This window comes from Mastigoproctus giganteus, chromosome 2, assembly GCF_048544385.1.
Source record: "Mastigoproctus giganteus isolate SK-2022 chromosome 2, ASM4854438v1, whole genome shotgun sequence".
NCBI classification, from domain to species: Eukaryota; Metazoa; Arthropoda; class Arachnida; order Uropygi; family Thelyphonidae; genus Mastigoproctus; species Mastigoproctus giganteus.
In genome coordinates this window covers 1,464,593-1,477,239 of record NC_143576.1, presented here as the reverse complement: position 1 = coordinate 1,477,239, position 12,647 = coordinate 1,464,593, and the positions used below count along the sequence as shown (strand labels likewise).

Sequence of the window (12,647 nt, the reverse complement as noted above, 5' to 3'; positions counted from 1 at the left end):
AAGTTGCTGGAGATTTCAACAACTGCTGGGAGTCATCATGGAACAAGTAAATACATGGGCTGTGTTAGGGTAACTAAGAGTAAACAGGTGCATGTATACTAATATCTCTAGCATGTACACTAATGTTAGAAGTATAGTAAATAAATTTGAATTTGAAGTGCTGATCAAGATATCAAAGGCAGATATTGTTGGGATATGGTGTGACATGTAAGACATGGTATCACACAGATATAAGTAGTGCAGGATTGAAATTTAGGGAGTACAATGTATACAGAAAGGATAGACAGGGTAGGAAGGGAGGAGGTGTTATGCTGTTAGTTAAGAAAACAAAATCTAAGGAAGTGCATCCAGTTGACTTGGGTGGGTAGTGCAATGTTGAGTCAGTTTGGTGTGACATAAACACTGGGAAAGGGAAAATGAGAGTAGGAGTGTGTTGTAGGCCTAATGACTGGTAAGTACAACCAACAATTGTGCATAGAAATAGAGTGGACCAGTAAATCAGAATGTCTTGTAATGGGAGATTTTAACTTTCCAGATATAGACTGGAACTTGTAGATTGGTCACTCGCACACTAGCAAGATTTTGTGGATTTATTGGATGATTGTTTTCAACAGCAGCATGTTAGAGAGGCAACAAGAGGGAGTAACACCCTTGATCTGCTTATCAGCCAGTGATTATTCATTCATAAAGAATTTACAGATAAAGGAACCACTAAGTGGCAGTGATCACAGTGTACTGATATGGGATTTACTTAAAGATGTAACTACCATCAAGGGTAAAGGGAAGAGTTTTGGTTTTTGTAAAGGTGACTACAGTGGTCTCAGACAGTTCTTAATTTCTATACAGTGGGATCAACTGATGATGTTAAAAACAGTGAATTCTAAATGGGAAGCTGTCAAGGAATTAATCTTGGAAACTACTAGGTAACAGTATTGGAAAAAGGTTGAATGCTCCTACTGTACAAGAATTTTACATTGGTATCTCTTTCTTACTCAACTTGAAAGCATGTGGAGTTCATTTAAAACTTGCCATATGCAATTATAAGAAAACAGTTATCTTACAATATAAGTATATACAAGATGTGGCAATAAAGTTCCTGGATACTTGCAATAAAAAGAACACAAAGGGAAGGATCTCAAAAGTGGTTTTATTTTTATTCAACATAATATTTCGGATGCTTTTTTCAAAGCATCACTCAGATGCTATTTTACACCATTCTAAAAGTATCATAAAAGAGTCAGTGAATGCTTCCAAAGAGATATGTTTATTTTGGGTGTTACTTGTTTATGTCCTCTGTTTTTAGGGCATTTTTCACTTTGCAAAAGATATCCTGTTGTTAGATTGTGAGAGTAGGGTGGATGGTTGATCTGTATAATGCCAAGTTTCATCAGAAATATCTTCACCAGCTACCTTTCTTTTGAAATTGTGGCCTCACCAGGAAATGCACTTGAGTAGTCTTTGAATCACTGCCTTTGGACATAGAATGCAGCATTGACTCTCTCCCCCTCAGGTAAACATTCCTTCTGAATCACACTTTGTTTGTTGAAAAACACAATGTCTGTGTCCTACTGTTTCAATACAATACAGAGACTCACAATATGACCTACACTCATCTGCAATGACAATACAATCAAGGAAATTAGGATTGCCTTGACAAGTCTAGATGAAGTTTTTGCATAATGACACTCTTTGTTGCTTCTGCTCATGTGTCAGGCTGTGTAGCACAAGATCTGTGTATACATGCCTTTACTTTAAATCTTCATGCAGAATTTGACGAATTGTCTCCTTACCCTTTTCCAACTCATTAGCCATCATTCTGAGGGTCAAACGAGGATCTGTTTTCAGATCTTCATTTGGGAAACTGTGAAAACAGTTTCCCAAATTTTTGGAATTCTGTCCTCATTTCGAGTGATTGATATTCACCCACTTTTTGGATCATCATGAACATCCTCACGTCTACCTTTGAACTGCTTATGCCATTCAAACATGCTGGTACAACATAACGTTTCATCACCATAAATAGTTTTTAACATTTCATGTGTTTTTGTTGCAGATTTTCCCAGTTTAAAACAAAATTTGATATTTTTTCATTGCTCATTACAAAATTATCACACAGAACATTAATGCTACTAATGAAACTGGTTGTTACACTTGCAGTCTGTTGGCCTACCGGACAATCTCTGCACCAGCATCTGTTGAACTACACCATAATATTTCCATTTATTTTAAAACCTCATTGAAAGTGACCATAGCATCACACCCGGGGAACTTGTAGATTTGCCACAAGTATTGCCACACCTTGCATCAACAGTTGATTTAATAATGATGAATGGTTTACAGACTTCAGTTTGTCTTAAGCTTCAATGGTGTAGTAGTGATGCAATTGTACAATATATGAATTGGTTGAAATTTGTCTACCGCATCTTATTAAATATAGGGCACTTTGAGAATATTTAATGTGTAAAATAGCAGTCACTAATGATCACAATATATAGGAAATTAGAGAAAATATTCAGTACATAGAGTAATACATAGTACAAGGTAGGAATGCACGTGACTGGCAGGATGGACATCCTGCCAGTCATGTGCAGCCCATTTCTTTAAATTGTGCAGCCATGTAGACCAAGTGCTATGCATCTGTGTATCCCCCTCATATTATGGGGATGGATACATAGACTAATAGATTAACTAGAGCTGTAGGCAGAGATGAAAGTGATTCTTGCACTGCTGCTATTAGAACATGCAGCAGCAGCCTAGAAAGCAAGTTGTTGGAGATTTCAAGCTCTATTGTTAGTAATCATGGAACAAGTAAATACATGGGCTGTATTAGGTTAACTACAGTAGGAACAGGTACATGTACACTAATGCTGGGGATGGATACACAGACTGATAGATTAATTAGAGCTGCAGGTAGAGGTAAAAGTGATTCTTCCACTGCTTTGATTAGAACATGCACAGCCTGGAAAGCAAGGTGTTGGAGATTTCAAAGATCATTGTTAATCAAGGAGCATTGTAAGCTACATTTAGGAGCATTGTAAATAAATTTGACGAATTTGAATTCTGATTAAGTCATCAAATACAGACAGTGTAGGGATATTGAAGACATGGTGTCACTCGGACATAAGCAATGTTGAATTTGAATATGGGGAATACAATGTATACAGGAAGAACAGACAGGACAAATTGGTGGGGGGGGGTTATGCTCTTAGTTAAGAAGCACATTTAAATCTAAGGTAGTGCATCCAGTTGACATGGGAAACCAGTGCAGTGGTGAGTCAGTTTAGTGTGATGAAAGCATTCAGAAAGCAAAAATGAGAGTATGAGTGAGCTATAGGCATAATTACTTTGATGAGTATACCAAACAACTATGCAGAGAAATAGTGGGCCAGTAAATCAGAATTTCTTAAAATGGGATATTTTAACTTTCCAGGTGTTGACTGGAATTTCTGGGTTGGTTACTTACATACTGGTGACTTTTGTGGATTTATTGGATGCATGTTAGAGAAGTAAAGGAAGCAATACTTTTGATTAGATTATCAGCAGTGGTTCTTTATGCATTAAGAATCTGCAGGTAAAAAACAAAAAAAAAAAAAAAGAAATCTTAACCATAATTATGAGAGCATCCTTGGATTCAGGGGGAGGTCTCTATGGACTGGAGATATGTGAATGCATCCCCAATTCACAAAGGGGGATAAAAAGGTGATGAGTAATTACAGACCTGTTAGCTTAACTTCTGTTCAGGAAAAATATTGGAGTCACTGGTTAAAGAAACAAAGCAGGAACATCTAGACAGGAATGCAATTATACTGCTGTCACAGTATGAATTTGTTAAGTGCCACTGTTGTTTGATCAATCTGATTAGATACTGCGATGCAGTAACAAAGGAACTAGATGCAAAAAATAATTTTGATGTCATATACTTGGAGTTCAGGAAAGTGTTTGGTGTAGTTGTGCAATATCAAATGAATTTTGATGCTGTACAAACTAGGGTAATGTTGCATTAGGAGCAAGTTACTGCTATGGATAAAGGGATGGTTGAGTGAGAATAGACAGGGGTTATCAATGGGCACTGCTCTTCATGGACTAATGTTACTAGTGGAGTCCCCCAGGGTTCAGTGCCGGGCAGATTTTTGTTTTCAATATTTATTATTGATGAAGCTATATCAGGCTTAATGTCTAAGTTTGCAGATGATAAAAAGGCTGGCAGGGTGATTAATGACAGTACTCAAGGTAGCTACTGCAACAAGATCTAGAAAAATTAACCCGGTGGGCTGGGAAATATCAGTTGAAGTTTAACCTTGACAAATTCAAAATACTGCATATGGGTATCAGTAATCCCAGATTAATGTGCCATCTGTGCAGTATTACATTCGGGGTAGTTGGAGAATGAAAAAGACCTGTGGGTAATTGTGCAGTCAGATATGAAGTTCTTAGAGCAGGGCAGCACATGCAATTTTTTAAATAATATATAGGAATTTTGCTAGCAGGGATAAGGAAGTTATTATCCCTTTGTACAAGGCCATGGTTAGGCCACATCTTGAGTGCTGTATACAGGAAGGATGTTGACCTGCTGGAACGGGTACAGAATAGGTCAATGAGATTGGTGAAGTGCGGAAAAAAAATGGTGTACTCTGTGTGCACAAAAGATGTTTTATTTTGTGTGAAAACATTATTAGGAAACGTACACTTGAGATTGTATTTTTACCACTTTTCACATTTCAATAGCAGACAGTGAATGAAAATCAAAACTGTTTAAATTTTTTAAAATCGAACAGCTAGAACTGAAGTTATGAATGATGTTATGTTTTATGCTCATGCCCTGACTTACTCTGCTGAATCACTGTTAGCGACTGTCATTGAGGAAGTGACGTCATTTGTGTGTTGTTTCTGTCTCACATTTTTGTTACGAATTGGTTTTTCTCAGTCAGAAAATTTAATAGGTGCTGTCAAAGATGTTTTCACATCAAAAGAATGGGGTGCTCTTACCAAGAAAGGCATCAGTTCTGCAAATTGCAGTGTCTGGAGACTAAGCAGTTCTGATTGAGGTGTTTAAGGCCTTGAGTGGATTGAGTTGCTGGCATTCTTCAAATTGTGGAAGAATGGGTGCTGGATGGATATGTGGAAGTTTGCCTTCAGCTAGTGGGTGGTTTATTGTTGGAACAAACTTCCATCTGTTGTTGTTTTTTTTTTTTTTTTTTTATGAAAACCCCAAACACGAAAGGTATGAAAACCTATAGTACTTAGTACCATGCATGGGTTGAAGGAGAAGTATGGGGAGAGGAGAGGGGAATGCTGGAAACTTTGCTCTAGAGACTAAACATGGGTTTCCCCACTTCAAGCCTCCAATAAGCAAAGTGGTGGTATTTCACCGGTTGATGAAAGCCATCTACCACCTGAATTTAAGTAGGTACTTTGAATAAATTCAAGGAATAACTTGATAAATTCTATGAGGAAATAGATGGGTTAGTTCTTTTTTTTTGTTGGCTGCTCTGTAAGTTTGCTTTCTTGCATCATAATACTAATCATGGCCACCAGCAGTATATGGTGCAAGGTTATGCAAGTGCACCCTTTGGATATTGAAGTAATAAACAATTTTTAATATTCTCATTAATTTATTGAAACATTAAAACAATGCAAATTCTACAAAAAAACTAAAATATTAATTCAAATAATTTATTAAAATAAGAACAAAATTCAAATACTCTTGACAAACAGAATTAGACCCCATTAATTTTCTTCATTATCTTTAAATAAAAATTAGTATAATAATAAGAGGAGTTTACCTCAATATAGTGCGTAGAACACTTCCGTATGATACCCTCCAGAAATTAAAACGGAAAAAACGAAAAAATCGACAACTTACCGGTACATTAGAGTAAAATATAAATAATTAAGTAATCAATTTAACACAGTTAAAATCAATTTAAAACAATTAAAAATCAAATTAACGCAATTAAAAGAATCTAACAAAAATATTCAAAACGATTTTCCTTCCTCGATTTTTAATTGTTTTAAATTGATTTTAACTGTGTTAAATTGATTATTTAATTATTTATATTTTACTCTAATGTACCAGTAAGTTGTCGGTTTTTTTCGTTTTTTCCGTTTTAATTTCTGGAGGGTATCATAAGGAAGTGTTCTACGAACTATATTGAGGTAAACTCCTCTTATTATTATACTAATATTATTATCAACGTAGAACATATTGAGTAGTACAGCTCTGACTCATACTATTTAAATAAAAATTGCAATCTTCTCGGCTTCTTTGCGAATATAGTTTGATATAATTGCATTCATAAAATCTTCATTGCCAATGATGAAATTTCACATATTTTTCTTTTTACTCTGCCTGAATGCACTCACAGTCGGCACAGTACTTTCTCAAATTGATCATGAAATGTTGGCTCAGCTGTGCACATAAATTAGTCAAACATGATTTTATTAAGATATCACATGTATTCGAAAATTTATTGAAAAAACCATTTATTCCCACATGCACCACCTTCAGACTGCACGGGTAGCACAGTGGAATCATTACTGTCCTCCCCACACTGAGTGGAAAAGGCCCGAATCCCATCAATGACACGAGGAACTTTTACGGGCTTTTTTCACTCTGTGGCTGAGTTAGTCAGTCTCAGGCGTAGATAGCAAGGTTTTCTCTGAACCTCGTTTGTGAATTTCTGATACATTTGTACACCTCCAGTCCATGGGAACCTCCCCTGAGTCCAAGGAAGCTTACTTCCTTGGACTCAGGGGAGGTTCCCATGTAATTATGCTTACTTTCTTTGCTGCCTCCTTTAATATAACTGGATAGATTCCTTCCACCCCAGGTGTCTTTATGTTTAACTACAGTAATTTCTCCTCCACTTTGCTCTTAGTTATTACAAAATCACTTAGCTCCCTGTTGGAGTTTGATAAACTTCTGGCATTCCCCACATTGAATAACTCCGCATGTGTGAATGTAGATGCAAAATACTCATTCAGTTTATCAGCTACCTGAGCATGATCATCAATAGTCAACCCATCTATGTTAAGTGGTCCAATCTGATTCATCCTTTATCTTCTAGAGTTTAGATAAGTAAAGAACACTTTGCTGTTTTTCTTTGCATCCTTTGCCAAAGATTTTTCATAATCTGCCTTCACCTGCCTAACCTCCTTTATGACTTGATTACAGACAAGCTTATATCTGTCATAGGCTTCTGTGTCACCTGATAATTTATATGCATCCCGTACATTTTTCTTTTCTGCCACGAGCCTCATTAATTCATCTGACATCCATTTAGGCCTGAATTTTGGAACAGTATTTCTTAGTTGGAATGAAAAGCCTAGTAGCCACCAAGATTAAGTCACCATTTAGAATTCAACGTTGGTAACGTCATCAGTTGATCCCACTGTACAGAATTTAGAAACTGTCTGTGTGACCTCTGTAGTGACCTTTATGAAAGCAAAAGCCCTTCCCTTTAGTCTTCATGGTAGTTACATCTTTAAGTAATTCCCATATCAGTACATTGTGATCACTGTCACCTAGTGGTTCCTTTATCTGCAAATTCTTAATGCATGAATAATCACTGCTGATAATCAGATCGAAAGTATTACTCCCTCTGGTTGCCTCTCAAACATGCTGCTGTAGAAAACAGTCATCCAATAAATCCAAAAAAAGTCTTGCCAGTGTGCGAGTGACCAATCCACAAGTTGTAGTCGATATCTGAAAAGTTAAAAATCCCCCATTATAAGACATTCTGATTTACTTCCCCACTCTATTTCTCTGCACAATTGCTCATTATACTCATTAGACTCATTAATCCCTATAACACATACCTACTCTCACTTTCTCAGTGCTTATGTCACACCACACTGACTCAACATTTCATTGACCACCAATGTCAATTGGATGCACTTCCTTAGATTTTGTGTTTCTTAACTAAATGCATAACCCTTCCTCCCTTCCTGTCCTGTCTATTCTTCATGTACACATTGTAGTCCCCAGATTCAAATTATGCACTGCTTATATCTGTGTGACACCATGTCTCTGATATCCCAACGATTGATGGCCTTTGTTATCTTGACTAGCACTTCAAGCTCATCAAATCTATTAACTATACTCCTAGCATTGGTGTACATGCAAGTATACATGCACCTGTTTCTACTCAGTTGCCTTAACACAACCCATGTATTTATTTGTTGCACTATGACTCCCAACAGTCCTGGAAATCTCCATTGCCTTGCTTTCTATGCTGCTGCTCATTCTAATAGAAGCAGTGCAAGAATCACTTTTGCCTCTGCCTGTGGCCACTGTTAACCTTTTAGTCTGTGTATCCCCCTAAGCTAGCAGTTTTCCGACCCACCTAACACTGCTTCGATAACTTCAGCAAAAATTCTTGCACCCTTTCTATTTAAGTGTACACCATCCCTGTAGTAGCAGTCTCCCCTGTCAACAAGCATAGACCGGGCTGAAAAAAATTCTACCCCTTTAACCTTGCACAATATCTCTGAATTGATCGAAAAGGCTCTCATCATATACTCCCTATTGTGTCTGGACAGAATTGCAGACACTTTCACATTCAACCCTAACTCGCGACTTTTTTTCAACATTGACCTGTACTTGTTGAGTAAATCTGCAGATCTCTTACTCTTAATGTCATTAGTTTCAATGTGTACAATATCACTTTTTGTGCCCTTAAAAAATATTTGCTCTACCTCATCAAATTTTGCCCCTGGCTGACATACCCTGGTCCTTTGATAATAATACTTTACCAGCTTTACCCTCATTTTCTCGACTCCTCTTCACACTTGGAATAAAATCTTGACTAAACCAATCCAAAAAAACGTTGGAATTCATTCAAGCATTTTTCTGTATTTTATATCGTACTTGTAGGCCCTTTACACCTTTAAATCATCTTGGATTCTTGGATTTCCCAATCACTAAAAATGGTAAACATGCTGTCCACTTGCATTTGCACATACCATAACTGTAATGCGCTGTTTGTTAGCTTTGAAGCGAGGAGCAGTCATGATTCAAGTGATTTACGAGGGAGTGACTTACAATTAAGACCTATTTCATCCGCATTGTAAATGCCATCCTTTGGAAAACCTTCTTTCTCTGCCATTTTCAGAAAAGACTTTAAAAGCTTCTGCTTCCGGGGCATAACCTGATAAAGCATCTGATAAAGCTTCTTGAATTTCAAGCTCGCTTGTACTGTGATCAGATTCGAAAATTTTTAGCCATCCTGTACTGGCTTTTAAATTTTGATTCAGTTGTAACACTTTATTGCATAACAGAGATTCCAGAAATAGGGTCGCCTTGACTTCTCTTTTGTAGAAACCATAAATAAACAGCATCTTCTAATTTCTCATCACTAACTTTTTTCATAGTTTTCCTTTTTTTTTTTTAGAGCAATGTTCATTGTCTGACTTTGAAGTAAACTTCAGAATTTCAGACATGGTTGCTTTACCAACGGGCGCCTCCGTTGCCAGGTGGGAAGGAGCAGCAGTGCGTTGCACACGCTTCTTGATTAGACCGGGGTTCAAGCCCGTCACCACCAAATACGGAGGATGCGGAAAGGTCAGGGAATGACCACCGCATATCCCGGAGCAATATGGCCTTAGTTGCTAATGCTCCTAAAAACCAAACAACAAACAAGCTTTACCAATGTTAAAAATCTGAGCAAGAGATACACCAGTTTTTCCCCTTTCCAGTCTATTAATAATTGTTATCTTGTCTTCTATTGACAATGCATTGCGGTTTAATTTGCCTGTAGATGCCATTATTAACACAAAGGAGCAGCAATATTAAAATTAAAAACCGAAATGACACAATATTTCACTTTGAACAAAAGCGAAATATTGTGTCATTTCACTTCAGACAAAAGCTCGAACATTGAGTGATTAGAAACAAAATGCCTGAAATAACCTCACACTTCAGTGGCTCGCAGCAAACTGAGTGAAAGCTAACAGCTCCCCTCCACCATACTTCCTCGCTGACAATGGCGCAACAGACAATGACACAACAAGGTCATGGGAATATGTGGTGGTAACATCATCAGTTGATCCCACTGATGGTGTTACTACCATACTCCCGTGACCTTGACAGCGTAGCAAGTATCCCCCTGTGTACTTGCTACACTTTCTGTTTCTGTTGGTACTCTTTGATATTTTGCACCATTCAAAGATCCAGTTCAGTGATGAATGTTTTGCTATCTACACTTCTGTTTCCTCTCTGATTCTACCTCTTTTCTCTTCTCTGTCAAAGGTCTGGTACTTTCCAATTTTAAAGGAAAAAAAATTGCCCTACTGCATATAAGCAATATTTTAGTGAATTCAAGAGACATGATGACCTCTTGGTGGGGGATAGTTGAAAATCTGGATATATGATTCAATTTATTGAAAGAGTGCACGTAGAACATACTGTTCTGTAAAAGGAAATGTGAATATATACAGTACAAGGCATTCATGATAGTGTGAAAATATTCTAGCTACTTGTAATGATTACATATTAAATTAAGTTTTAGGGTTCTGTTTCTTTTAATTTTTATACATGTAATTCAAATGTTATTGTCTTAAGTTTTTTGTTTTATATGTTAATTTTCTGTTTCTTTATTATTGTTTTTTTTCTTTTGTTACTTTAAGACTGGATTGGGGTTGAAGACATCTACAACTTTAGTGAGAAATGGTTATTTTCATTGTATGAATTGTGCATTTCATGGTAAGTAGTTCACCCTTAATTTGCATAACTGCCAGCTTTTCAGGTTTATGATGGAGAATCTGTCCTTTTCATCTCATGTTCCCTTCTCTGTCTCACCGTTACAATGGTGAGACAGAGAAGGGACAATTTTATTTTATTTTCATAAAATAAAATTGTCTTTTTGTTTTCACAAAAAAAAGTAAAACTGTATTAAAACCGGAATTTTTTAAAAAATGTTGTGAATTACTCTTTATAGAATTATGGCTGAGACACCTGAGAATAGTTTGCAGTAATTATTCAGTTAACTATTAAAAAAACAAGCAAAAAAAGAAGTAAACTTTTATTCTACAGATTTTTTATTTTTAATGCAATACAGCCAAGAGATGTATGACCTCTTAGTTTAGAAAGCAGTAAAGATCAGTAAAAGAAATTAAAGTTTATTGAATACTAATATCATTAAAGATTTATTTTCCTTGAAAATAAATGTACAGGATGACAACTCCTTTAACTCATGTTACCAGTAGAGTCTAAAAATATGAGCCAAAACACTGGCCTCCCCTGAATCAATTAGTAAAAGCTGCCTTCCTTGTCTATCCTAGTTATAAAATACCAGAGAGAGAGAGAGAGAGAGAGAGAGAGAGAGAGAGAGAGAGAGAGAGAGAGAGAGAGAAATTATGTTATGAACATTAAAACAGGTTTATAGTAGATGATGAACTAATCAGTAATACACACACCATAACATTTGCAATAGACTTTACCATAAATATATATATGATGAAAAGGCATTAGTAATTGCCTTCAAGTTGATTTGTGTGCTTATATGAACTTTTAAAGTGTTTGTGTTACTACTTCAGATATTTAATAGACTCCTGGCAGAAGTTGTATGATTTTGAATAAATTTTGTTAAATTGTGGCCTAGTTTGTGAGCCCTTTGATTTTATCATGAATTCCTGTGATCAATATGTGTTTTCATGCAGCAGTCAACTTTGTTGGCTCCAAACAGAATTCATAGTTAGCAGGTTGCCAACTGAGTTTCTGGAAGTGTTAAGCGAAATATAAACTTAACTTAAATGTTCATATTTGGAGAACCAATTCGTCATCCAGTAACACTTTTTGAAACATTTTTTGAACCAAATTGAAATGAATCTATGTTGTGAAAAAAAGTTACAAGTACTTCTCAGTATCATTGGAAATAAATATTTATTTTGCAGTATTAGTTCTGTCAGTTAAGAAAAAAAAGATGTACAGTGATCCTTTGTTGAGGAACACTGACAAGTGCACAATGAAGCTTGAAATATAACAAATCCTAATTTGTCATGCTTGGTATTTTGACAATTCTTCATAGCAATGCCGAGTGTGAGAGAACATTTAGCCAGGTGAAGAAAAATAAATTGCGTTCAGATCTCTTTCTGACAAAGCTTTGGAATTGCTCTTGAGAGCCAAACAGAAAAAAAGTATTCCTAAAAAAAGAATAGTAGTATTTTGTTCCTGTTTTTCATTTGTTGGCAAAAAAGTCTCCTTTCCTCATTCTTATATTTACCTGATCTCCAGCTTTTTGAAAGTCAAGAGTTGGCAGTTATTAATTTATTTTTAAGTAATTTGTATTGGGTTATTATTGTTATTCATATTCCATATTTTGTATTTGATAAAATGATTCATTTATCAGTGTAGACCAATTTGTCGTCTGTATTATTTTTAATATATAGTATTGTGTATTTCTTTTGATGGAATGGAATTTTTTAATTTTGAGTTCATAAACACAAACAACATTTTGTTTTTTTGAGTGTCTTATTGAAAATAGGTGATGTTGATTCTATAATTTTGCTATTTGCTTTGTAACTAACATTGCAAAATATGTATTGTGTCTACCACTTTGAGTTTTCTGAATGTGTTTGGGCTCTGAGTGCAGTGTTTCTTCATAGGCCCTGTGCAGTGTTTCTTCATGAAATTTTGAAAATCCATAAAA

General features: G+C 35.9%; 1 protein-coding gene across 2 annotated transcripts in view; it reads left to right on the top strand.

The window, feature by feature from the left end:
- l(3)80Fj (lethal (3) 80Fj) overlaps positions 1-12,647 on the top strand; it is a 694,407-nt gene that overhangs the window by 180,913 nt on the left and 500,847 nt on the right. For both annotated transcript variants that reach the window (XM_090387924.1, XM_090387932.1), the window contains exon 13: positions 10,627-10,702. In XM_090387924.1, coding sequence (XP_090244050.1) covers positions 10,627-10,702 — 76 coding nt within the window. The remainder of the gene's footprint in view (positions 1-10,626; positions 10,703-12,647) is intronic.